This window comes from Lagopus leucura, unplaced genomic scaffold, assembly GCF_019238085.1.
Source record: "Lagopus leucura isolate 7727_CA_CO unplaced genomic scaffold, USGS_WTPT01 Super-Scaffold_1, whole genome shotgun sequence".
NCBI classification, from domain to species: domain Eukaryota; kingdom Metazoa; phylum Chordata; class Aves; order Galliformes; family Phasianidae; genus Lagopus; species Lagopus leucura.
In genome coordinates this window covers 20,632,246-20,659,912 of record NW_024962250.1, presented here as the reverse complement: position 1 = coordinate 20,659,912, position 27,667 = coordinate 20,632,246, and the positions used below count along the sequence as shown (strand labels likewise).

Below are 27,667 nucleotides of genomic sequence, written 5' to 3'. Positions count from 1 at the left end.
TGTAAATCCAGGTGTAGACCTGGAAGAGCTTGGCTGAGATTTCATTTTGTTTCTGTACGGGTTTATCTAAATAGTAATGGACTGGATCCCAAATCAAAATCAAAGCAGCAGTAGCAGTGAGCTGGGTTACTTCTCAGATAAAAAGCAGAGGGACGATGCTGTAATTGTTGAAATCATGTAAATTGTCTCTTACCAAACTCCTGTATATTACTATTTCTTAGTAGTTCTTTCTGAACAGCGTGCTAAATCAGTATGCTAAATGCAGCCCATACAGCAGAACAGTGTAACTCTAAATTGTTCTCAGTTTTGTTCTTTATTTTTCGTAAGACTGTATTTTAGCAGCTCCAAAAAAACACCAGCCCTAACTCCTCCTCTCTGCTGACTTTTGTTTGCATTAAGGTGTTTCCAAATCCACCTACGTGTAACAGGGAGTCCGGATCTCACATCCTGGTTGAGTGAGACAGCTGCAGCCATTGTTTGAAATAAGTCCTGCTAATCCAAAGCCACAGTGATGCCTCTGGGAAGGCTGACTAACAGACAAGGCAGAAATGCTGGTGAGTAAAACCGTGAAAAGTTCTCTTCTAAAACTTTGGTAATATACAGACGTTATTTTTTTTTTCTATTTGTCACTGAGTCAAGAACTATGAATGGAAAGAGATTCCAGAAATAAAATATATTTTCTCTACTGGGACATGTTTTTCTGTATAAACTTTTGATTTATACAGTTTAAGTCAAGTAATTTTTAAAAATTATTGCAGGTAGTCTTCCAGCAAAGTTGTCACAGATTTTTACCAATGATGCCAGTGCAACAGCTGGTCAGTGTAATTCAATGGAAGAAGAGGAAAAAGAATCTGGAACAGAGTATCAAGCCCACTTCTCAGCTGCGTAGCCATTGCAGAAGAGTACTTTTCCAAAGAAAAGGTAAGCTGCTACCTGTGGGCAGGCACTGCTGCCTAATAAAGTCCGAGACATCAACTGAAAATTATTTATTAAGAAAAATACTATTAGTACAACCTAATGGAAGACAATGGCACATTTTCTCTTAGTATGTTACATACAGTGTTATCACCTGATCTTCTGTACAGTGTTAGTGTTATTGCCTCTGTTTGCTTCTCTTGGTTTGCACCCTTGTAGTATCTGCAAGACTTTTCTTGAAGCTTAGAACACTGAATTGTCATTATGTAATGAAATTTAACTGTGCTAACAACTCATTAGAAGAGTATTTGAGTACTTCTGAAATGCAACACTGAATTACTTTCTGTGCATCTGTTTGAATTTCACCTAAAGGTTTTCATTTCATTTTTTTACGGAGCAGGTTCCATGTCCTTGACACTCTGCAGCTGAATATTCCCACAGCTGACAGTGGGATTCAAGGGCAGTGAAAATTAAAATCCTCCCTTTAAGATGTGCTTTTGTTTACTTGCTCATGTTTGTAGGCTAAGGAAAGCTGGCAAACAATACTGGAGATGCTAATGGTATAGAACCCAGAAAAACAACCAAAGAAAAAAAAAACCAACAAAACCTGAATTGTACATTCAGGGCTACGTTAAAATTTCTCTGAAGATATTAAATAAACACGCATTGTACGTTAAAGTATTTCTAAATGTGAGATAAAATATTGTCTCAAGCTGAAAGCCACCACAAATATGCTATCAATCTATTTTTTATCCCTAGAAGCCTGAGAAAACACGTAAACACGAGGAGGCGAAGCTCCCTCTAGTGGCCGCAGCCCATCATTTCCCAAACACCGCTGGGACGAAGATCGAGCTTTTTAGAAGAAAGCTCAAAGTCGAAAGGCAAAAAGCGGACAAGGAAACACGAGTCCCTGCTCTGGTAAGGCAGAGAGCGGTCGTACGGGCTGTCTCACGCCAGGTACATCGCTGCCCGCTGCTAAGGGAAGAGTCAGGCCGGGCACGCCGAGCTTCGCTCGCAGCGGGGAAAGGCGTGGAGCCGCGGCGCTCAGCCCGCCCCCAGCCCCGGCCCGCTGCTCTCTGCCCCTTGACGTGGCGCGGACTCTCCCATCAGCCATGTTGGCTGCGTCGGCGGCGCTGGGGAGGCTGCGTGCGCCAGGGGGAGAGCAAGCGCGAGGCAAGCGGCGGCCGGGACGCGGGGTGAGCGGAGCCCGGGCTGCGGCGGTGAGAGCGCGGAGCACCGCGGGGAGGAGCGCCCTTGGCCGGCGCCGAGCGCTCCCGTGTGGGGCTGACGGCGTTCAGCCCTGCCGGTGCGCCAGGGGAGCGCGGGCGGGCGCTGCCGATCTCCGTGGAGGAGAACCGGGGGACCGCGGGGCCGAGAGCGACTTGCCAGCTCTCCCCACGGCCTGCAGCTAGCCAGGGAGCGCTCACCCCATACGTGGGGCCCTGTCGGCAGCCGCCGAGAGCTCCTCGGCCTCAGCCGCACGGCCTCGGCGCCGCCACCGCTCCGCTGTGAGGTGCGGCTCGGCCCCGGCGGCGGCTCGGCTGTGCTGGCGCGGGGCTGCGCGGTGCGAACGGCGTGCCGAGCCGGCGGGGTGGGCAGCGGGACCCTGCGGTACGCGTGGAGCTGTGCGAGCGCTGTGCTAGGGAGGCCCTGGCGCGTGTGGATTTGTTTGCTTATTCGTTTGTTTATTTTTACACTTAGGGCGTTCTTGTATATCCAGATCGCTTCTTTTGTCCCTGACAAAACTAGGAAAGCAGGTTTAAGTGTAAATGAGTGAAACTTAGATTCTTACACTATCGGTTTGACAGCTTGTGGTTGCTTCCTCGTATTGACCTCCTGGAACTGTGGCAGATTTGTACCTGATAGGCTAAAGACCTATTTGTGTGTGTGTTTAGTGGATATTATTTTACTGACTTTCAGTACTGGAACATGTTTACGAGCGCTGTGTAAGGGTGCTGAGTGGAACCAGGAGCTCTGCAAATGGTCTGTTATGGAGAAACTACGTCGTTACTGTTTGCAGTTAGTTCTACAGCAGCTACTGAAAACGATGTAGCTTCGAAGTGATGTATTTCAAAGCTGTTCATTTGGGTAGAGGATAGCTTTCTGCGTGGTGATTTGTGTGTTGGTTAGAAAGTCCTGACTGCACTCTTGCACCCAGAGTAAATGCATTGATGCTATTGTTTATCTCAGAACGACACCTTTACAGCCAGCTTGTTACTCTTTATGCAATTCAGGTGTGGTTTATTTGAATGTGGTACAGCATGAATTTGCAACTGTGCAGGGATGGAAGGAAAGCTCAGCTTCAGAAGTGGGAGGAAGCAAGCCTGAAAGGACTGTTAGCCTTTTCTGAGTGTTCGTCCTGCAGCACAGCATATTGACATCCTCAACTCGGAGCTGTTGCTATTCAGCTCTTCTGAAATCACTTCTCTGTGGTTTGCTGAGGTTGGCAATATGTATTTTGTGGCTCTCAGGCAGATGATGGCTCTCAGTTTTTAGTGCATAGCCTGTAGATCAGGAAGATTTGTTCTTCCTGTCTTATGTTGCACAGCTCCACACCTATCCCAGAGAATCTGCATGGATAGCTATGAAAATGTTACCAAAACTGACTGACTTGTCAATAAGATTCACATCTGCTTTAAGTTGAAATGTGTAAGCATTATTTATCTTTGAGGGGAAATTTGAATGATGGGATCATAGAATATCCTGAATTGGAAAGGAACCCCCAAGGTTCACTAAATCCAATCCCTACTCGAAATCTAAACCCAGTGTGTGAGAGCAGTCCCTTGAGCTGTCAAGATGTCCCTTGAGCTCTGTCAGCTTGGGGATGCACCTGCTGCCCTGGGGAAGAACCTTTTTCTAACACCCATCTGATCCCTCCCCTTTGCAGCTCCTTGTCATTCTGTCTATTATTAATAACCCCCTTGATTTTTAGCAGGTTCTGTCTTCTGAATAGGAATTATCTATTGGAAAGTAACAGTATTTAAATCACTAAATCCAATAAATCTTTGCTGTATATGCATGTGCTTTGTAGGTCACTGCATGCTGATGTTTGTACATTGCCCTGTGTGGAGCAATGAGTGATAAGTTAAAATAATATCCATGTCAAGCCATTTCAAATGTGTCTGGGTTAACATGGAAGAAAGACTTTGAACTCCAGTTCAAAGCAGAAAGTAGGAATTGACATTGCAGTGTGTGGATGTGGAGCTCGTGCACTTCATAGCAGGTTCAAATGGAATGGCTTTAGTGGCCTCTGTTGCAATTTACTCAGTCTTCTTAGGAGATTATTTTAAAAGGAAGAATTATTTCAGTTTGTGCTTATAACTGGGACTCTTTCCTCATTTTTTTTTTTTAGCACTACTCCATTTCTCAGGGATAATTTTCCTTTGCATTTTACTCAGAACAATGATGAATTAACCTTGATATATTAGGAGACAAACTTTTTGTGTTCTGCATCCTTTTCAGATCCTAGGCTATCCTTTCCTCCCTTCGTGGAATTATTTTCTATTTCTGATTTCTCTGGCTTCTGAATATGTCTTTCCCCTTGTATTTTTGTCATTTGTCCAATGGCCTTGCAGCATGAGTAGAAGTAGCAGTGGAAACATTCCTGTGTGCAGATTTCCACGTGGCTTCTTGTGCTGCAATTACAGTAATGCATGGATCTGCTCCTGGTGTCAGTGAGATGCTCATGAAAATGTTGACAGACTGTTATCATAGTGTTTGTGCTACAGTATGGAGATTAGTGATTGCACCTGTGACAAACTGCATGAGGGGATATTTTATAGTTTGTATGATGGTCTTAGTTTCATAGGAACAGTTTTGAGGGTGGTTTTTGTAGTTTTCATCACTTCTGTACTGCTGATAATTTCCTAATTATGAAATATAGAATTTTTTTATGGATTATGTTAATCTGCTTGGTTAAAAGCCATTTTTAGAATCAAATTATTAAGTTAAACTACAATCTAGAAAACTTTATAAGTTTTTAACTGTTACATAAACCAAAGATTTTTGTTCTAAAATAATTGTATGTCCACATTTTACTAACGATTATCTTTTTATTTTAGTGATACCCAGAGGAGTTGACCATGACAACCTTCCTGGAATTTATCCAGCAGAATGAGGACAGAGACGGAGTTAGATTCAGCTGGAATGTTTGGCCTTCAAGTCGTCTTGAGGCCACGAGGATGGTAGTCCCAGTGGCTGCCCTCTTCACACCACTGAAAGAACGGCCAGACTTGCCTCCTATTCAGTATGAACCAGTTCTGTGCAGTAGGACCACATGTCGAGCTGTTCTGAATCCCTTATGGTAAATCTAATACATTCGTTTTTATTATATCCATGTTTTTTCTTACAAACCAATATCTAGAATAGTGCTGGTTAAAGTGTGTGAAAGATGGCAGTGTGTTGAGATATTCCTCACGTGAGTATACAGTTCAAACTTTTAGATAAGAAAATCTGTGTGTAAAAATCTGTGCTTATAAAAATCTGTGCTTTTGAGGTGTAACAGGCATGATTAAAAGATGGCTTTCATTCAGCTAGGTTTTTCAATGTACTTCAGGCATGTTGTTTTTCTTGGAATTGCACATCTTGTGCATTAGTATTTCACCTCTAGAAAATTAACTCAAGGTAAAAAGTTACACTACTTATTTGTAACTTTTGGGCCCTAAGATGGTTTAATTTCCATGTAAAATTAACTGTTACGAACTTTAATTCATTTGTAGACTGAAACAGGTTATATGGTTTATCTTGGAAAAACAAGCTGAAAAAAGATGTTACAGATAAATAAATAAACTAGTTGTGGGCATGAGAGAGGATAAAATCATAATTAAGGTAAAGAATGATAATGGCACAATCACTGATGACTGTAAAAGGTTGGAAGCAGCAGAAGTGTTTCATGCATCATTCCAAACACAAGAAGCTGAACAGTTTCCAAGTAGAATTTGATAAGCTTGTGAAAGGTACTGGATAATAGTGGGAGGCATGATGTAACGTGTCTTGTAGAAATACTTAACTTTGTATATTTTTGAAAAATAAGAACATTCTAGAGTCACTGGAGGAAAACTATTTTTTACTCAATGTAAACTTTTTTTATTGTATCTTTATAGCCAAGTGGATTATCGAGCAAAACTCTGGGCTTGTAACTTCTGTTATCAAAGAAATCAGGTAAGAAATGAAGCATTCAGTAGGCTTTAAAAAAAAAAAAAAAAAGAGACAAAAAAAAAACCCAACATTGTAAGCTGAAAATGAAAAATTCTCATTTATCAAATCATAGTTGTGAGATGAAATTGGCAGCAACTCTATCTTCAGAGAGTGCATTGGGATTTTTTTCATGATAGCAATAGTGAACATCTGCCATGTAAAACAAAGTAGTCCATACATATGTTTTTGTTTTTGTTGAGGTTGCAATCTTTTGCTTGTTCTTAGTGTTTATGTTTTTCTTTGCAGTTTCCTCCTACATATGCTGGCATATCTGAAATGAATCAGCCGGCTGAGCTTCTGCCTCAGTTCTCTAGCATTGAATATGTAGTACAGGTAAAATCATTAAATAAGATATTTAATGTTATCTATAAGCTAACAATGTACAAAAATAATAAATTTTAGTTAATCACTGCATGTTAATGACTGAGTCCATATGTGCATGTCAGTAGATTGAAGGTTTATCTTCAGTTGGAAATGGGAAACGTAGCTTATTTGTAAGAACACAAGCATGACTAATAACACTGTTGTTCTGAAAAACATCAAACCCCAAAACAGAATGAGGTTTCTTTTAAATGCAACACTTTTCTTAGGTATATTTCTAAAACTTAGAGTTTAATTTTTGTTTATGCTGGGGGTTTCTTTACTGCTGCTGCTTGCTCAAATGATTTTGACTCAAATTGTTGATTTAAATTTCATAAATTAATTGAATTTAAGTTTGTAATTGAATAATTATCAGTTGGTATTGGATTAGAGAAAACAGCTAATACTTACTCATTAGGATTGAAAAGAGTTGAAAGGACTGGGAACAAAAAAAGAATGTACAATCTAAAAGTGCAAACCTTGTGATCTCTGAATTCTACTTTTGAGGGTTACAATTTCAGACTTCAGTGAGGCATTCAGATTATGGAAAAAAGCTGAACAGAATCTCTATTTTGCCAACTGATTTAAGACAAAGTAAAGGAAATATTTAGCGCAGTAAAATTTGCTGAGAAGGAAGAACTGTTGGTTTCTAGATAAAATCCTACTGAATCAGAATCTTTTATAGTTGTGATTAACTTATTACTGTTATCTGCATTTTGAGCAATAAAAACTCGTTGTTTATTAAATGATTTGTAACATTGGAACATGCTTTAAAATTATCTTGGCATTCCAAAATGATTTTTTTTTTAGTATATGTTTGATTTTTGTTGTAGAGTTCGTTATGATAAGGATTTTGTTCCTCTTCAGCCTGATATACCAATTATTATTTGAAGGGAGGAAGGAGATAATTTAGATTGAACACTGATGTTATCAGTATGATTAAAGTATCAAAACTTACCCAAAATATATTTTATTTCTTCATTTTTGATCCTGTAAGGATTACAAGATTTATTATGTGTTGATGTTTGTATTTCTTAAAGCGTGGTCCTCAGATGCCCTTGATATTTCTTTATGTTGTGGACACATGCATGGAAGATGAAGACTTGCAAGCTCTGAAGGAATCGATGCAGATGTCTCTTAGTCTCCTGCCACCAACTGCCTTGGTAGGTCTCATTACCTTTGGACGAATGGTGCAGGTTCATGAGCTTGGCTGTGAAGGCATTTCCAAAAGTTACGTCTTCCGAGGAACGAAGGACCTGTCTGCAAAGCAACTGCAGGTAAGAGACAGAAAGAAAATAGAAGTCATCAAGATGACGAAAAAAACACTCTGTAAACAAATGTTGTACTGAAATCTTGTGTGTTTGACTACAGGAAATGCTAGGACTTACAAAAGTAGCTGTTTCACAAGTCGGTCGGGGTCCTCAAGTGCAGCAGCCACCACCTTCTAACAGGTAATGTGCTTAAAACATTTAAAAACTCATCTTGGCTATAGCAATTTACTAGAAAACTTATGTTGTGTGCTAAGGAAAATAGCAAACGAAGAGTTGAGCCTTCTGATAGGTCAAGTACAAGTACAAACTACTTGGAAACCAGTGGCTATAGTTTGTTTCCTTCCCGGCAGTTTGTACTCCAAAGAAAAGATGTAATGTGTGGTAGTAAAATCATCTGGATTATGTTTTTGAAATGTCCTGAGAGAACGTTAAACTGGCATAGCAGAGATACATAAATAACTGTTTCTGTTGGTTTGTGCTCTGGAAGGTGTTAATGACTGCCTTAGTGCCTCTGTTCTGTCAATACCTGGTTTTGTCTGTACTGTCTGTCTTATGCTCCTCTTCCCTCCACTTTTGTCTCACATTTGGAAACTGTGGACTGATGTTTGGTTCTCCTGTGTACCCAGTGAGACATAAAATAAATTGCTAAAATACTTTAAAAACAAAAACTAAATCTCAACCTTCCTGTAGGTGCATTTGTCGACAGTCTCTTACTGAGAAAACAAGTGCTCTTTTTAATACTTTTTCCGTTTTTTGATTTTTTTTTTTTCCACTGAAGTAGTGACACTTGTTTCTTTTTGAGATCCATAGATGGCTATCTGCTGCGTTCTTTTGACTAGATGTGGTTCTTTCTGGACAGTGGTGATGTGATACTTCAGAGTCAGCAAGGTTTTAATTTACAAGCTCTTTGTTGTACTTCTGAAGTTGATACGCTGTCTGTGTAGTACTGCTGAACTGCATTGTCTTGGTGAGGCAGAAGCATTGCTCTGAATCTAGAGTGGTGTCTGATATTGCTAATGTATGTCTGCTTTGTTGAGCAACTAGTATAACTCTTATTGAAGAATTAATTCCATCTGTTTGTTTCCAGATTTCTACAACCAGTACAGAAGATTGATATGAATCTTACTGATCTTTTGGGTGAACTGCAGCGAGATCCTTGGCCAGTTCCACAGGGGAAAAGGCCCTTACGTTCCTCTGGAGTGGCTCTCTCTATAGCTGTAGGACTTCTTGAGGTAAGAGCTTTGACTACACTTGTGCTACTTATCTAAATAGATTTTTGTTGCAGAAAAGTTCACATAACCAATATATAAAAATTTTAATAATTGATGCATATTAAATCTGTATGATGATTCTGATTGATATCATGCTGTACACACACAGAGTAATTGTGTGTTTAAACATGCATTTCAGTGAGGCAAGTTTCAGATTTTGAATTAGCAAGGAATTTTAAAAAGTACAGTTAATGTTAAAATCTTATCAGCATGAAAAATGCCTACATTCTTCTGTCTGTAGGAAAAAAAAGTAGCAAAAAGTGGTTGTTTTGTTTGTCCTTTGTTTCCTGCAGTGCACTTTTCCAAATACTGGTGCGCGTATAATGATGTTCATTGGAGGACCAGCTACACAAGGACCTGGGATGGTTGTAGGGGATGAGCTGAAGTTACCTATAAGATCGTGGCATGACATTGAGAAAGACAATGCTAAATATGTTAAAAAGGGTACTAAGGTAAGAGATGATATTTGAAGCAGTTACCTGTAAGTAAATATTTACAGTGCTTGGCAGTGTAAAATAATGTTAGTAGAGGTAGTACAAGTATAGAGAGGTGGGAATTGTGTGTTTTTCAGTAACTATTTCTGAATAATAGTATATCCTCATGAGTTTTTTCAGAAATGACAGTGTATTGACTTAGGACTTTGTCCAGCTCTCATTAAAATTCTTCAGAGTGTTTCCCTGATTTAACTTGGAGCAGTTCATGTTACTAAATGGTATATCTGAAGTAAGACTGTCTGCTTCTACAAAAGCTGCTTAAGACTGTTTCTTTAGTTGGAGGGAGGATTAGTCAGTATTATTTAGGCACAGTTCGTTTCATCCTAAATGCACACTTGTGCAGGTGAGCTGCATCCAGAACCTTTTGAATCCATCTTGACTGATTATGATGGGAGTTAAATTATTAGCTCAGTCACAGGCACCTGTCATTGTAGACACTTGAGATTAGAGAAGTAAATTAAATTCTGTGAGTTGGATCTACTCCCTAATGCGCAGTTGGAAAAGAAAAAATCAAGGTCATTTTCTAGTTGAAATAGCAGCTACTGGTCCATCTAGTGTGTGTTGAGTTCTCAGCTGGTGAGATGAATGAAACACAGATGTTGAAAATTTCAGCTTAAAATTAACATCAGGAGAAAATATTCTTCTGTCTTTTATTAGAATATGGTATGAATAAAATCTGATACTGTTTTAGATAAATTTTGGGAGTCAGTGATTTAATGTGAAGTTGACACTTCATGTCATAACTTGCTGTAAGTTGTATTTTCATCTCTCGTTTAGCATTTTGAAGCCCTGGCTAATCGTGCTGCTGCAAATGGTCATGTTGTTGACATATATGCATGTGCATTGGATCAAACTGGTCTTCTGGAGATGAAGTGCTGTCCCAACTACACTGGGTATGTGCCCATTCAGTTTTCAGTAATCTATGAAGATGCAGTTTTTTATTTTTTTGAATTATTTCACAGGAGGCACTTAGCAAAAACATTCAGCAGGTTTGTTTGTTTGTTTTAAATTTAAATCTACTGTCATGGTTGCATTCATGCTGGAATTTCTCAGTTTCTGTCAGAGTTGTCACTGTACTTGTGAGTTTGTAAGAAGTCTTTTAACTGTTTTTCTTTAATTTGCTCTGCTTGTGACTTAAATAACATGGCTGTCTTAGACAGTTTTTCAGCGTGTTTGTGCGTATATATATATATGCTTTGAGCTTATGTACTGCTAAAGACCTGTCTTCTCTCTGCTCAGAGTAGAACAGAAGTCAGTTCTATTCCTTCTGCCTTGTTTATGCCCTTCTAGAAACTGTTGTTCGTAGGTTCAGCTGCTGTCTCACAGGATTATCGGGTTGCGTACTTCACAAACCTTGTTGCTCCTGATTTTTGCTCCATCTAACCAGTTCTACATTTCATACGTGCTCTTGTATTTCTTCAGGGTGCCTTGGCATCGGTTCATTTTTAATCTGATCAAAACAAATTCTGATCTTTCTTATAAACCCACTCCTCTATTTTGTTTCATTGTTAATGACACCCTCACCCTTCCTGTTAGGCAGATTTACAGCCTGGCGTAGTATTTTCCCAGTGAAAGATTTTGTTAGAGGCTATAATCACAATTTGACATGCTTATTGGGCAAAACTTCACTTGAAAAATTCATCCTTAACATTTAGCAGAATGTTAATCTAATAATAGTCAAGAAGACAAAAATGTGTCTCATTACCATCTCTTTCATTTTTATCTTTAATAGAAGCAAACTACTTAAATCCCATGTGCTAAATAAGTGCACAATGTGTCATCTATTTTAACTTCAGATTTTCCTTTTTCTTTTTTGTGTCTAGTGGCTACATGGTAATGGGAGATTCTTTCAATACGTCTTTATTCAAACAGACCTTTCAGAGAGTATTCACAAAAGATATGCAAGGACAATTTAAAATGGGATTTGGTGGCACGTTAGAAATAAAGGTAAGAAAAAAAAAGCAGCGTGCTACTGAAACACTACGTGGGATTGCTATTAAATGTAGCATTTCTACCCTTTAAGGAGTTGTTAGGAACCTGCTAAAGTGATGCATTAGGATTTGCTTGGACATAGCTGTTACTGACTGGTTACGTCTTTGCAGTTTTGCAATTCTCTGCATGATAGTTAGATATGATGTTAATTCCCTGCATTCAGTGACAGCTAAAAGGGAAACTGTACTGAAACTAGTCTGTTAGAAATTCAGAATGCTATATGCTTATATTTTTGGTGTCAGTAAGATCGAAGTCTACGTAGTGCAGCAAATATTTCATTTTCCATTTTTATCAGAATCCATATTGGTAGTTCAGCAGTGCTTATTTGTATCTCCTGTCTTTTGAGAAGCTTTGAGCTGAGTGTGTTCCAGGTTCAGGTATAGCCTTCAGTCATCTTTCTTGGAAAGTATTACAACGTTGTCTAGCAGAAGAATATGCGGCTATTTTCTTGTTCAGCAAAATTCCTTTCAAATTTTTGCTACCAGGACAAATAATGGAACCTTCTTTTTTCATGTAAATGTTGCTGTGAATTTTGTTGGGAGATCCAGGAAAATGCAGTAAGAGAGGCTCAGCTATAGAGGAATGTACAGATCACTTAAAACAGTAAAATTATACTGCAAGAATGTAAATGACTGGATTTTCCTTTTAGATATGTTTAGAAGATACAGAGAGTGAATTCACTGTAAGATACATACAGACTTATCCTACAGATCTTCAGTTTTAATGTCATGTTTTGAATATTACAGTGATTTCCCTGGAAAATAGGCATGATGCAATATGTTTTCTAGATTCTTAGGTCTACGAATAACTGGACTTTTCCTCTATTTTTTAATTTATGTTCATACTGTTTTTTCAAATGAATTTATAATTAAAGCCAATATACCTAATACTGGTGTAGAATATGACCAGGTGAAAAGTTTGCCTAAGTCTATCACGCATTATTATATGTATAACCTTTCCTAAAGGTATAAAAATTCTGATATGCATTAGATTTTTCATTATTAGTGATAAAGTATGGCTGAGTTCATAGTGTGCCATATTAATGTGTGTTTTTCTTTTAAATATAAAGACTTCAAGAGAAGTAAAGATTTCTGGAGCTATTGGACCCTGCGTATCTCTAAACTCTAAAGGACCCTGTGTCTCAGAAAATGTAAGTAAAATTTACTGAAAGTGAAGGTAATGCCCCATTATGGAAAAGTGGGTTTAGGATTTTTGGATCTGAAGGGAGAGAGGATGGATGAAACTTCTCCATAAATTGTGTTCAGTTTTCACAGTTTTAAATTAAATGCACTCAAAGGCTGTTCTTTGGATAAGCTCGTGTTCACTGCTACATTAGATTTGAGTTGCATTAGACCTTGCAGGTCCATTGTTATTTGGTTATATTTGTTCACTGGGTGGTTGCTTTAAAATTACTATGGTGAAACTATATGCTGCTGTAACAGAAATCAAGTAGAAAGCGAGTTAGCATGCTTAATGTTAAAACCAAATCTATATTCTTTTATTCAAAAAGAGAGCCATGAAAATATTTTCTTTAGAAAGACTGAGAGAAAGGAGGAGACAAGTTTGGGAACATGACTTTTCCCATTAGTATTCCCATTAGCTACTTTACCAAATATGCATTTAATAATTTAATAATTTAATAAGCTGTTACAGGCTTCTGAAGTAACTCCCTTAAATTTACAACAGACTTAAGTTATCATTTATTTGCTTATTAAGTATTATCATAGTTATTATTAGAGTTTAATGTTATCTTTTATTACTAATAAAAAACAGTTTAATACAGGTAACTGATGTCTTAAATGTCAAAATCTTCTGGTTCTATTCCTAATAGGCTCTGCATTGCAGCATGCAAGTGCTTGCAAATGGCATACTCTCAAGCATTTTTCACAAATATGTATTTTTTTCCTGTCTTTGTGAATTAAAAATCTCAGTACAGAAATTGTTTTCTCTTGGTGGTCTGTCACAGATTCTCTGTCATCACTTGAGTGATTGAGTAAATTGCAGCAAAGTTTATAACGTTCCCCAGAAGCAATTAAATGTACAGCTCCCTTTTTAAGCTATATATTTAAATCACAGGGGACTATAGAAAGCTTAATAGCTCATTCATGTCTGTTGCCCTGCAGTTACATCATAATTAATTTCTATTTCAAAAACCTTTTTTGTTGAGATTATCTGAATTAAAATTTTTGAGAGAGAATGTGTGAACTAAATGTAGACGTGTGCAACTCACTTAAGGTAGTGACTGGATACTTGATTTTGCTGTAACTGGATAATTAATTTAGCTGTAATACTTGGGATACAAGCACAGCAGTGACTATTGCAGGTATAATTCTCCTTCAATATTTTGTTTGGTTTCACTTGTTCTCCTAGGAATGAAACTTAATTTAATTCATATTTTCTGTACTGGTGTTGTATTGATGACAAAAATCAGTTGCCACTTCAGATCACCATCTGTGCACAGATACTTTGTTAGTTACCAGTGACTAAGTACTATTTATTATATGAGCTGCCAACAAGAGGTTTTTAATGGCATGGGTTAGAAGTGGCATCCCACTTGAGCACTTTTTTCATAATTGTAGTAATTTAAAATGATTCATTAAGTGGGAGTGTTATCTTTCCAATCACGTAACAAAGGAACTATATTTTTCCTAATACATAAAGCTTAGCTTGATGGAACAATGAAGTTGGAACAGTAACAATTGTAACGAGAAATCCTAATCTGGTGTGAGGTATCTTCCCTACTCAGTGTTTCACTGGGAGTTGTCACATAGTTTCAGGAGAGGATTTTGATGCCCTAACTCTTACAGCTGCTTTCAGCCCTGACGCCTACACTTTGTTTAATACCAAATTCCCAGCGAAAGTATTCCACAATTTTCCCACTCCTGACAATTCTGTATTTTTTTTCTCTCTCTCCTTGTCTCTTTTTAAAAAATATTTTTCTATGAGGAAACCTTTAGTAACCAACATTTCACCAAAGTCTAACACATTTATGGTACAGCTCATTCTTCAAGTAGACACTTACTCATTTTAAAGAAAGAGTTAGAATCCATCTGAAACAGGGTGAAGAAATGTGTGGTGAGTTACCTCTTTGCTTCTACTTCGCAGAACTCTGCAGTTCTCTTGCCTGACTTGTTAGATGTTAGCAATGGGATTATATATTTGTTCTAAAATAGTGGTAGGGAATTCACCTATCTTATCAAAACCTAGAGACAGTTTTCCACTGGAGTATGCTGTAGTGCAAACCTGGTCATACCTGAGTCTTCCTTCTGTGGGAGGTGACAGAAGAATAGTAGTAGGGAAGCTAGTAATAGTAACTGTAGTAGAGGAAACAGTCTACATCTGGTTCATTTGTCTTTCCTCAGTCAAACAAATCTGTTTGACTTTCCTCAGTCTAAATTTCCTCTTCTTGCTGCTGATCTAAAAATGGAGGTGCATCCCTTTTTTTTTTTTTTCTTTTTTTGTTCCTATCTCTTCATGCTTTGGGGAGCTCAGCATTCAATTTGTTACCACTTCAATATGCAATGACCCTTTAATAAGTGAAGGACATCTGCACTGCCTCATTGCTATAGTAGTGAGTATGCACAACACAATGATAGGAATCCAGAGGAGCTTACCTAACCACCTTTGGTTAATGCAGTGTTTTACTAGGCCTGCCCACTGGTCAGTGGTGAATTTTGCCCTTATCTCTCAGTGCTGCTGTTTCTTCTGGGGCTGCTTAAACTCAGCCATGTTTCCTTTATTTTGACATACTTTTTCATTTTTTCTGATTCCATCTTCTTATCTTTCTAATATTTTAAACTTTTTCAAACCATTATCTTTCTTTAATTATTATTTTTTTAAATGATTTCTGAATTCAACACTGTATTTGTATTGCAAGTGGTGTTATTTTTGTCTGAGATGATGTCAGAGTGAGCAGGGAGAAAACTTGTAAAGGAATAATTGTGAAATGTTGTCTGTAATAGGTAGATGCTCTGCTGCAAATAGAATAATATTTCTGTTTTGTAAAGTTGTTATATGAATCTGCTTACAGGAGATTGGAACAGGGGGTACCTGTCAGTGGAAGATTTGTGGACTTAATCCTACTACAACACTTGCACTCTACTTTGAAGTGGTCAACCAGGTAATGTGTGCTTGTCTACTTGTCTATTAGCTTGATTTCATGTGATTGCTGAAGCAATATTTTTGCTTTTGGTCATTTTTATGTCTTTTTTTTTTTTGTCAAGCACAGTAGTAGGTGTATGAATGATGTTACTGTTCTGCAGCATCAAAGTTAAGGAGATGGACATTAACAGATTAATGATGAGTTAGTCTCCTTCTTGGATAATGAGTGAGATACAAAGTGCTTTACCAATTTTGGTTAAGGCTCATTACCTATGTCCAAATATTTATTTTCAGAACATTACTTAGGGAAATATAGTTCTGCTGCAATATGTGAAGAAGCTGTAACCTATTTATTTAAAAATACTTTTCAGTATTTCTGTTTTAGTTACAAGATAATTACTCCATAATGTTACATCTTAATTTTGGTTTTGGTGCTCAGTTTGTAAATCAAGTAAATAAAGATTGGTTGAATGGAAACACATTGGGGCAGATAGTCTGTTCTCCTCTCTCCCACTGGGAGGCTTTAGGGAAGAGCATAAGAACATGGCAAGCAAATGCACTGTTGTCTTCAAGTACTTTCCCTTCTTTCAGATGTTTGCTACTCAGGAGAGTAATCAGCTATGTATTCTATGTAGGTTTTAAAACCTCTGCTTACCCTAACTATTAATATTTGCTTTTTATATATTTGTTTTAATGATCTTTTATTACTGGCTCACAAACTGATCTGGTAGTGGTATGTCAGAGTCAATGTCAGTTGTCCTTTTGAAATTACTTACCTCCTTGACAGTATCAGAAATCTGTATTTCTACTGATCAGAGTTTTGAAATTTCATGCTTAAATTCCAGTCTATATGTTTCAGAGTTGCTTTATGGGATTAATTTGTTGACTTTTTATTGTGCTATCACTTTTTTTGTCATGTGATTCCAGGGTATTCAGATACAGTTGTTGATTTCATTCAATTCTAACATAGTCCTCTTGAAAATATTGTTGTTTGTGAGGGTGTGTGGAAGGAGAGAGAATCTTTGAAGGTATCTAGTATGCTCCTTCTATGCCTTAACAGTTTCCAAGCTTATTAGCTATGTTTGGTAAAAATACTAGGTGTGATTAAAGCATCAGTTAATGCATTTATAGAACTTCATTGGCTTTTGTTAAAGTTTTTATCATATTCTGTCATTTGCTTGTTGATTTTCAAATTAAGCTGCAAGATCTCAGCAGCCTCCTTCTCGTATCTTTTTCCTCCCATCCTCAGCACAATGCTCCAATTCCTCAAGGAGGTCGTGGTGCAATCCAGTTTGTGACTCAGTACCAGCATTCCAGCGGACAGAGACGTATCAGAGTGACCACAGTTGCCAGAAAGTATGTGGTTTTTCTTTCTCTTTTTCTCTTTTTGCTTTGACAAATTGTATTTGAAGAAGAAAATACATATTTACCTTTCAGTCTTCACATTTTTATAACCAATCTGCTGTTCTGGGAAATTTAGTGGTGATGATGAAGACAACTTTGAGACAGTTTCCTTTGTTATATTCTGTGGGCTCTTTCCTCTCCAGGAGGTTGCAGTGGCTATGTAATGATGTTCTGGTAGTGCTCTAAAGATGCTTTTGCATCCAAGGGATTTTAGGTGAAGAGGAAACTTTGAGTGTCCTAATGGAATGATAAAGGTCACCCAATGCCACAATCTTGGGGTGTTGCAGTTCAGTGGCTTGTATATGCCTATGCCTGTGTGATCTTTACCTGCAGCTTCCCTGGTTCAGTTTACTTCTCAGTTTTGGAAAGTGATGTTTAATATTATGGAAACATTTTCCAGTGTCAGATGATGTTTGCTTCAAAATGAAGATTTTTGTTTGGTTAATTTGATGGAACATTCAGATTAAAAAAAAAAAAAAGAAAAACAAGAAAGCACTGACATTGCTGTTAATGAGTATCATGTTTAAATTTGTTGTATTAGTAGAATCATCTTGGTGACTGTTGAAAAAACAGAATAGTACCCCATGTAAATTGAGAATAAGCAATTAGATCCCAGAACAAGTACACAAGAAAACAGTGAAGATATGTGGCTAGCTTTGTGGACAGTGTTTTCTGTAACTTAACTTCTCACAGTTTGTCAAGTTTTTAATATAACTGACTGTTTTATATGGGTATGTGGCATTTCTATAGAGGATATTTCTAATTAACTTCCTTTTTTTTTTTTTTTTTTTTTTTTTTTGAGAGGCTGCTCATTTATACCCAGTAGATTTTTGAAAGTTCAGTGTGAGATTGTCTGTTAAACTGTTAAGCCTGTTCTCTTTGCCTTAATTTTGAAGATGTATATTTAGAAATTGGGATCCTTTCTTTGTGATGCAAATATGTGTATTTTTCTTTCACAGCTGGGCAGATGCACAGACACAGATTCAAAACATTGCAGCATCTTTTGACCAGGAAGCTGCAGCAATTCTCATGGCTAGATTGGCAGTGTATAGGGCAGAGACAGAAGAGGGGCCAGATGTACTTAGGTGGCTGGACAGACAACTTATACGACTGGTAAGAAGAACTAAATAAAGAGTTAAATTGTTTTCTTGTCTCCAGACAATATCATTCACCAGCATTCAGTGCTTGTTTCTTAAAAGTGGGATGAGGGCAGAGTATTTCCACAAGTGGTTATGTAGAATTTTTAGAGAATTTTTATTCTGAATGATGAAAGAGCAGCTCTATTTTTCTTGAATTTATTAATATCTCCTCAGCCCTCAGCATTTGGTCGCTGCCAGCAACTAAGAGAAAATCTAACATGATGCTAGCAGTTATTGGAAGTTTGTAGATTGACTTTTTTTGCTTAAAATATTTAAAGTTCTCTTTATTTTCAAAAGTTTGGTGTTCTGTTTGTTTTTATTTCTTTCCTGTAAGTAGCTTTACATTAAATTCTTAATAATGATGTTCTTTGGGGATGTTTAATCATCTAATTCTGCTGGCTGATTTAAATGAAAAACAAAAAGCCATTAAGGCCTTGTATGCAAAATCACTGCTTGCTAAGAAAAGAATTCATGTCAGGTTGTTTGTTTTTTGTTTTTTGGTTTTTTTTGTTAGATCTTTATTTGCTTATGAAGATGTAGGCACTTCAAATTGTATGTTTATTAAAACTGAACAAGCTTACAGTAATGGCATGATAAAGCTACCATGTTTCTGAATTTAGATACCATTTTCTTTCACTCCAGTGTCAGAAATTTGGAGAATATCACAAGGATGATCCAAGCTCTTTCAGATTTTCAGAAACCTTTTCACTTTACCCACAGGTGAGTAGAAGGAAAGTTTGTTTATATTAGAATGAAAAGATCTTTTGTGTTGTAACACTGATAAATAGTGGGATGGAGGTTTAGAGGCATAAGAGGGAACTTTTGGTTTGAGATGAGGGCCATTAAAAAAAAAAAAAAAAAAAAGGAAGAAAAAAGAAAGGAAATGATACCAACAACTGTAATCAAAGAGGGGGAAAAAAAAAAGATGATGTAACACATAGCTACTCACCACTAGTGCCCAGCCAGTCCCTGAGCAATGGCAGCTTCCTGGCCAACTGCCTGCAGTGTTATTGTTGAGCATGATGCCATATGGTATGAAATGTCCTGTGGTCTGTTTGGTTCGGCTGATCTGGCTGTACCCCTCTCCCAGCTTCATGAGCTTATTTGCTGGCAGGCTGAGGTCCATTCCAATCTTTGGCATTCAGTGTTTTTGTGATTCTGAGACCTTTAATTCAAATTTGCTGTAGCATCAGTTTCTTGTACCTTGTTTTCCTGAAAAATCTCGCTACAACTCTATTTTATGGAATTTCAAATAAATGGTTTTTGTTTTGCAGTTCATGTTTCACTTGAGAAGATCTCCTTTCTTACAAGTTTTTAACAACAGCCCGGATGAGAGCTCATACTACCGTCACCATTTTATGCGTCAGGATCTGACACAGTCGCTTATCATGGTTCAGCCAATTCTCTATGCTTACTCCTTCAATGGACCTCCAGAGGTATCGTTACGTGCAACCTAATTGTAGATTAAAATATGTCGTTTTGAGAGAGATTTGTTGTCCTCATTGTCATACATGTTACAAAACATGTTATTTTAAAGCTTTTTACATGAGAAACAACTCATATAGAACAAAGAACAGAGTGTATCTCAGAATTCTAACACAACAGTCTTGAGGGAAAATGTTCTGTTGTTGAGAGACTATATTTTAAACTAAGAAATCTTTTTTGTTACTTTTTGAGAGCAGCAGTAGTTTTGGTTGTTTTTTTTTTTTTTAGTGCTGGAATGTAAGCATCAACAAAAAATGTCTTTGTATTTCAAGATGTATTTTTTCAATGTACTTTTCAAATTAAACAGCCATTCTTCAAAACGTACAGAACTCCCTCCACTTCAGTACCCTCATCCAAGCCTTCTAATTATGACATGGTTACCATATTTGGAGTAGAACTTCAGATCTTATAATGGCATATGCTGTATAAACCTAAAATAAAAAAATCTTCTGTAAAACATACAAAAGATGAGTTAGGTAGGAGTAGACAGGGTACAGTAGTTAGGTACGAAAGTAGACAGGAAAGAGAGTGAGGAAACTGTGACAGTGGCAGTGAAAATGAGCATTGTAGGCAGGGATCTTGGCAGCTGGAACCTAACTTTTGTAAAGATTTTTTGATACTACGTTGTGAGGATAAAGACTTCTAACTGTGGAATTTAATTTAAAGTAATGAGGTGGTTTGTCAGGAGCTTCTCAAAAGTGCGAGACCATTTTCCCATGTATAAAGAAAAGTTACTAAGGTGGGTGATGCAAAATGGAAGCAAGATCCCACTTGATCAAAATGTGAGCTGACACTTCAGTGTGGAATGAATAATAACTTATTTTTTTCCTTCTTGAAGTACTATTTTTGCTGTCTCTATTATGACTGATCCAAGTAAATCAGATGGTGCAGATTCAATGAAATCATATGATACTAACATGATACTTAAAAGGCTAGAAAAGTGCATAATTTTGAAACAGCTTACAACTTCTCTTTTTATTACTTCCATGATGTTATGTGTTCAGAATCAAGATGGCTGACTTTACAATGAGATTGTGTAATGTGAAAACAAAAAATAGGAGCTTTAATAAGATATGGAAGAAGTTCTGAAGATACAGTGATTTACACAAATTGCTTGTGGCTGCTCAATTTTACATTAGTTGGAAACCTTTTATTTATTTTTAAATCTTAGCCTGTTCTTCTGGATAGCAGCAGCATTTTACCAGATCGTATTCTTCTAATGGACACCTTTTTCCAGATCCTTATATATCATGGAGAGGTAAGATGAGTAATTTTTTATTTAAATATTCCTTTTTCTGTATGAGTTCTACACTGTGAACGTCAAGGCCCCGTTCTAAAGTGCTTCAATGCCTGATGACATCTGCATGGCCAGAACCAGACTCCTGTTTCATATTTGCAGTCTGATAGTCTAACTTGCCTATACAAAGGCAGCTGGCCTTACTTGCTGTTTTGGTCCAATCCTGTTTCTTCAGACAAATTTAGAAGGAATTGACTTCAGCATGCAGTTTATTTGCTTTAGATCAATATTGTTCTGGCTTTTGAGAGTAGTATTTCTTCCTACTTCTGTTCTTCACTCATTTATTTTAAAGCTCTGAATTTTCTGTGGGTAAGGAGCCAGAATACAATGTTTTAAAATCATCCTTCATCTGCACTGCCATGGAGGAATGAAACTGCTCTTGGCAGTTGAGTAGATGGACATTCCCTTGTATTCTCATACAAATACATGTGACTTGCTACTGCTCTCCTGCCTTGGAAGGAACCAAGCTGTTGCTTTTTGCTGTGTGTTTCCCACCTAAGGGTTTGGGAAACACTGTTCTGGATCTTGTCCTTGTAGCTGCTCTTTTAAAAGTAACTATAAACTTTAATGATTTTTAATTAGAAGAAATATTCTCTGCATTTTTGTAAGACGTTGCCTGGAAATAAATGGAGTGGTGCATTCCCTGAGGGAAGGGTAATGGAGAAGAGCATGATTACAAATCAGGCTGAGGCCTCGTGGAGAGCCTGAGCAAGGCAAGCAGGGCGTTTTGTAGACAGAGCTGCATTCAGCTGTCATTCCAGATCATCAGACAAGTTGGTCTGAATTTGGGCCAGAAAGTCAAGTTTCCAGGCAAGGGTCCAGGTGAGTAGGGTGCCGGGCCAGGTGTAGAGGCATGTCTGTATTGTGCTTTTAAAAAGTTAACTTAAATGGCACATTTTCTTTTAAGAAAGATTGATAAATTGGTTCTAAACTTCTTTCTCTTCCCAGACCATAGCTCAGTGGCGTAAATCAGGTTACCAGGATATGCCAGAATATGAAAACTTCCATCACTTGCTTCAAGCTCCCATAGATGATGCCCAGGAAATTCTTCATTCAAGATTTCCAATGCCCAGATACATTGATACAGAGCATGGAGGAAGCCAGGTATAGCCAAGTACATTATTTATCATCTAGGAAGTGATGTGTTGTAAGGTTTTGAGATTTTTTAAAATATTGTAAATATGCTTTTTTTGTACTAAAACATATGTAAATAGTAAGTGAATATCTGGAATTTAAAAAATTCTGCAGAGATATTTAGTGATACCTTTTAGCCTAGTTTGTGAAACCTGTCTTTTGGGGTTTTGTTTTTAACCATACTTGCTTAAACTGTTAATTTCCTTGAGATGCATAGGACAAAAAGACAGTGCTTGTCAGAGTGTTTGGACCAATATGAAAAATATTCTTTGTGGGTTTTGGTTTGTTTTTTAAACTTTTAATTAATGTTTTATAGATGTTCACAATTTCTTTGCTAGTGTTTAAAAAGGAAAAATTGCTTCCTGCTTCTTTGTTAATCTGTTAGCAATTCTGCATTATAGCTATGGAATTCAGGGAGTGGCTTTTTTTTTTTGAGAAGCTACTCGTTCTTCTAAATGGGCATCTATGCTTGTTTTTATCCACAGGTAATAGAACTGGTATATTTCATGCATAGGTGTTCTTTTTTTTTTGAGAACAAGAAAATTCTGCCTGAGAAAATTAATTTGTTGCATGTGCTTTGTTTTTTGAAGGCTCGCTTCCTGCTTTCAAAAGTAAATCCCTCTCAGACTCACAACAACATGTACGCATGGGGACAGGTAAGTATGAATCTGATAATTAAGCTTGCGTGTAGAATTTTATGGGCTTTTTTCCTTGTTTCAGAAATCATGTAAGATGCTGTGTACGTAAAAGTAGTAATGTCAAATTTTGAAACTTAAAAAAGCAGTTTTGGCCTCATGCCATCAGAATTGTGAAAATTAAGAAAGAAAATTAATTTCTTTAGACAAAAATGATCTACTTTTCTATTTTAAGCTTCTGTTAGGATTCTTTAATGTCTAGCTATCTTTCCTAGCTCTATTTAGATTCCTTAGAACGAGGGCACCTAACACCCATAAAGGCTAAAGGACTTTTTTTCAGTAGAGGGTATTAATTTTGAAATTAATTTTAAGGAAGAGCCAAAAGGTACCAATTTCCTCGAATTTTGGTGAGCCATTTGATTAGGCTTTTCAGATTTTTCTCTGCATAAGAAGTAATATATAAACTCAAAAATGAAACATTCTGTAGTTGCTTATTTTGAGTGTTGCATCCCAGTCACATCATCCTTCCAAATTCAGCTTTCATAGTGGGAAGAGAAATTCTGCAGTGGCTGAATACTGGAGCAGTGTAAATTTCTCATGAAAATGTGATGGCATCAGAAAGATCTGCACGTTAACTGTATTTGTATTTTGGTGAAAGGTGTTTTGGTTTTCAAGTCATGAATAATGAGTGAGCTGTGTAACAAATTTATGGCAGTGATTTTTGTCAGATAAGTTTTATCAGAGTACGTTTTCATAGAGATGTACTACTGGTTCTAAGGAACATTCTGGTGGGATAGAGCACTGAGATCCAGAGTGAAAATGCTTCAAGAGCTTGTCAGAGAGGGCACCATTTTAAACTGTTTCTCTTCCCTTCAAATTTGGAAGTTTTCCTCAAACTTCCACAAAGTTCCTCATGAACTATGTGGTTTGAATGATTCTTTTGTCTATGTTACCTGGAAATTTTTTGGAGTTTGGATATTTCTCATGGTGTAGGCCAACAGCTTTCTTACTATTTATTTAGTAAGCAAATGAAGTGTTTCAAATGTAGATGCAAATACAACTACTGAACTGATCTCTAAGAAAAAAGCTTATGCTGGAGAAGTCCCAGTGAGACCTTCTGAAACGTACTAGAAAACACAACTTTCCCTTGTAATGTTGGAAATAATTACTTTAGGTTGACATAAAAAATAAAATAAAATAGTGTCCCCAGTATCATTGTAGTGTGTGTGTTCTACATAATATCCTGCTTGTTTTATATTTTTTTTTCTGTGAAGAAATCTGGATAGAGTAAAAATTATGGAACTAGAAATGCTGAAAGGAAATACTGAACTGAGCTGGTTTTGCTTATTTTTGTCTTGATTTTCCTGAGTTGTTCCATGTCAATTTGTGTATTTTGTGCAAAACTGAAAGTCCACAGAAAAAAATTGTTAGCCCACATTGACCTGAAGAGGGCACCAACACACCACTGAGACCATGTTTCAGGAGGTGATCAATTGACTACTTTGGGTTTAACATTGTAAGTAAAGATTTTTTAAAGCTTTAGGAGATAAGTACCTGATTTGGTATGTAAAACATTTTCTGAAGATAATGGTAAACTAATTTCATACAGCTCAATTCTATTGGCTCTGAAAGTGCATATTGATAACTCTTTTAAGATGCAGTTCAAATTTTCGGACTATATTGGATATGGCATTTACTTTAGGATGCCTTTATTTATTTATTTATTTATTTATTTATTTATAAATAATCTTGTTGGTAACTTTTGTGCAATTTGAAGTGGACGACATCAGTGGCATAAATCTTACCAGATGCCCAGTCCTCACCGTATTCCTTAGCTGAACATCTTGAATGAACAGAAAACGAAATTTAAGATATTTTGTGCAAAATCAGAGCTAAGTTTCATCTGCTTTTCAGATTTGTATGTTGTGCAGTGTGTCCTCGGTGGTTTAATTGTATTGTGTTAAGCTGAAGGAAAAGTTTGTGCTTTGGTTTTAAGTATCATGGATTACCACCAGCAATCACTGTGGGGAAACTCCTCTTAGATTTCTGACAACTCCATTCCTTTCTTTCTTCTGGAGGATGATGAATTCTGTTCCATACATAAGACACAAGGTGGCAAATAATATTCTGCAACAGAACTAAATTGCTCGTTATTCCCTTGTGGCTCCTTAAACAAAAAAAGCTTAGCTTTTGACCAATATGGAAAAACGATGTCTTTATTCTTACCCTGGCTCCAGAAGTTAAAAGATTTAAAAAAAACCAAAAAACTGTCTTCCCTGACAGTTGCTGTGTGTATATCAAGTGTAATGTAATGTAAAAAGTCTTACTGCTCCTGGATTTGTGCCTTGGTCATTAACTGAGGAGTGGTTTTGGCCAGTTCTAAGTAAGGAGCACCAGGTCTAAGCATCCTCTTTAGAACTTTTCTGTCTTTGTTTTGAAAGATTTACTAAAAGTTCAGATGATTCTGATGCCATTTGGAATTGTGGGTGCTTACTACCTTGAAAAGAGCATAGATTTCATTATCTGTAATCAGATGTAGTGCTAGCTTCTGATACTTTTGTGGTTCTCTTGAGGTAGCCCAGGGCTGTAGGTCCAGCTCACTTTGGAAAAGCTAACTGACCCTCACTTTGATCAGATCCTCAGTGGCTTTTTTTTCTTCCTTTCTCCGTTTTGATGCATCTCAGCTTCAGCAGTGACTGATACTGATTTACTAGTTGTGGTGCTTGCACATTTCTGCTTGTCACCTTTGCTTCACTGAGATAGGAATGGTACTGAAATTGTGACGTGGAAGTTTTCACTTAAAATTTTGAAAATTAGAGTTTGGTATCTGTCAAAAACACTGAGTTTTTTATGTTTGATGTAAATATCTTGCTGCACTTCAACTCATGCGTCCACCCTGGGAAAGAGTCATAGAATCACAAAGTAAAATCATATTAGTTTTGAAAAAACCCTTAAGATCAGGTCACTTCCACACTACCAAATCCATTACGAAACTTTGTCCATAAGCAGTGTCCACATGTCTCCTAAACACGTCCAGGGACAGCTGTTCCACCACCCTGTTCCAGTGTCTAACCATCCTTCCCATGAAGAAAGTCTTCCTGATATTTAATCTAAACATCCCCTGCAGCAACTTGAGGCTGTTTCCTCATGTCCTGGTTGTGATTTCTGCCCGAATTTATGTAAATGTATGAAAATGTATAGACTGTGGGTTTGGTGGGGTTTTTTTTTTGTCAGAAAATGTCAGCAATTATATGTTTTTAAGATCTTTCTAAACTTCAGTGTAGAGAGGTGTTTGTTGATGGAGCATATGTACCTTAAAATGCTTTTTCTTCACAATAACTAATCTATTCTCTATGTTTTCTTTTATAGGAATCTGGGGCACCCATTCTTACTGATGATGTCAGCTTGCAAGTATTTATGGATCATCTGAAGAAACTTGCTGTCTCTAGTGCTGCCTGAGATTCTGCAGTACATTATAGGCACAGATATGCTGTAGCTGTATTTCAGCTTTTCCTCCTTTGCCTTTTCTGTGGCTCTCTAGACAGAATGCTCTGATATGCACAAGCTGCCTGACCAGATGTAAAGCAGTGTTGTTTTCAAAGAAAAGCTTTTGTTATAAAAAATGTTTTAATGTGAACTGCAGTTTGTAAAAATGACAAGTAGTAGATTAAATTAAGTTATAATTAGAGGAAAGAGAACAGTCATTTTGATTACTGCCGTACTATACTTACTTTTAGATTGTTTTCAACAACTTTGAAATGTTTTCTCTTTCCTTTTTGAGTGGTTGAGGTTGATTATGCTGCGCACTACAAAGCCACATTGAACAATAAAGGAAATCTTTGGTGATGTCGTGTTTTCCAGACTGCCATACATCTACTACTACTTACTGAAATCGAGCATAAAGTGAACAAAGAAGCAACAAAAAGGTTACAAAAGTAGTATTAGCACAATCTTTTGACTTAGGTTGTGGAACTTCTCTGCAGTGATCTTATTCACGTGTTGGTTTTTGTTTTTTTTTTTTTTTAGAAATATTTAACTTTAGGTAGTTCCTGTTTGCATTTACTATAGCTGATTCTTTGGGAACAGAGTTTTTCTTACTTTTCATGTAAAGAATTTGGATTGAAAAGGTTTAAAAATATATATATATCTGATATTGCACAAAGCTTGTGTTGAAAAGAAATCCTACACTACAAAAATCAACTGGCAGGGTGCAGCCTTGAGTTTTGTCTTGGCATGTATGCTTTAGAAAAAAGAAGTATATTACCTTTCTTATTATTGCCTTATCATGTTATTACACTTATACATGACTCTGCACATCAGCTTTTTCCATACCCTTTCTGTTAGGAATTCAATAGGCTGTAGTTCTTATTGAAACAGTGTTACAGAGAATATGCTGTAATTAATTTGATATTTAGTTAACACTTAATTTTTGGGTGGCTTAGGAAATAAATTAGTAGGTTTTTCCATTTACTTTCTGAAGTTTACACATAAAACAGATGTTTACATAGATAACATGATGTTTTGGCAATTGAAGACATGCAATAGTGTACTGGGCAATAAAAATGGTGCCAAGTCGAGAGGAAGAGAGTTTTGACATAGGAAATTCAATCCTGTATTGGTGTGATAAGAATGAGGTTTTTTTTATTTTTTTCTGCAAATTCTCAAAAACATTTGCTCTCCTTTTATCAAACTGAGATGTGCTCCTTTTGCCTCAGTACAAATAAAACGTTTTCTTTCACTTTTTGTGTTTATTGTGCTGATTTTCTGTTTGTGCTTGAAGTGAATTGTGGAAATAAAGCTAATAATGATAAAAATGAGAATAACCTCATCTTTGATGCCAATTATTATTGGTATAAAACTTATTTAACTTCTCGTTATATTGATCTGCCCACATTACTTGCAATTTGAGATAAAGATTCAGAAGCCCTCTTCTTGTTTTAGCTAAGAAATAAGTTTTTAAAAAAAGTCTGTCA

General features: G+C 36.9%; 1 protein-coding gene across 4 annotated transcripts; it reads left to right on the top strand.

Moving 5' to 3' along the window:
- Positions 1–1,729: 1,729 nt before the first annotated feature.
- Positions 1,730–27,432, top strand: SEC23A (SEC23 homolog A, COPII coat complex component). Of its 4 annotated transcripts, none has more exons than XM_042867362.1 (20): positions 1,730–1,833; positions 4,977–5,218; positions 6,018–6,075; positions 6,358–6,444; positions 7,512–7,748; positions 7,843–7,922; positions 8,830–8,974; positions 9,307–9,465; positions 10,285–10,400; positions 11,331–11,454; positions 12,569–12,649; positions 15,530–15,619; positions 16,850–16,956; positions 17,964–18,117; positions 18,786–18,863; positions 19,418–19,579; positions 20,800–20,886; positions 21,874–22,029; positions 22,650–22,715; positions 26,064–27,432. In XM_042867362.1, exons 2-20 carry the CDS (start codon positions 4,998–5,000, stop codon positions 26,151–26,153), a joined length of 2,298 nt encoding a protein of 765 aa, XP_042723296.1. In that variant the 5' UTR covers positions 1,730–1,833; positions 4,977–4,997; the 3' UTR covers positions 26,154–27,432. The 4 variants fall into 4 exon arrangements, with proteins under 4 accessions (XP_042723296.1, XP_042723314.1, XP_042723287.1 ...); XM_042867380.1 differs by lacking the exon at positions 1,730–1,833 and adding an exon at positions 2,008–2,088; XM_042867353.1 differs by lacking the exon at positions 1,730–1,833 and adding an exon at positions 2,011–2,111.
- The last annotated feature ends 235 nt before the right edge of the window (positions 27,433–27,667 follow it).

What these genes read in the sequence shown, in the direction of transcription:
- SEC23A (XM_042867362.1), top strand. Translation starts at nt 4,998, where the DNA reads ATGACAACCTTCCTGGAATTTATCCAGCAGAATGAGGACAGAGACGGA. An exon ending in GCTGTTCTGAATCCCTTATG is followed by an intron (nt 5,219 to 6,017) that starts GTAAATCTAATA and finishes GTATCTTTATAG; the next exon opens with CCAAGTGGATTATCGAGCAA. An exon ending in TAGCTGTAGGACTTCTTGAG is followed by an intron (nt 8,975 to 9,306) that starts GTAAGAGCTTTG and finishes TGTTTCCTGCAG; the next exon opens with TGCACTTTTCCAAATACTGG.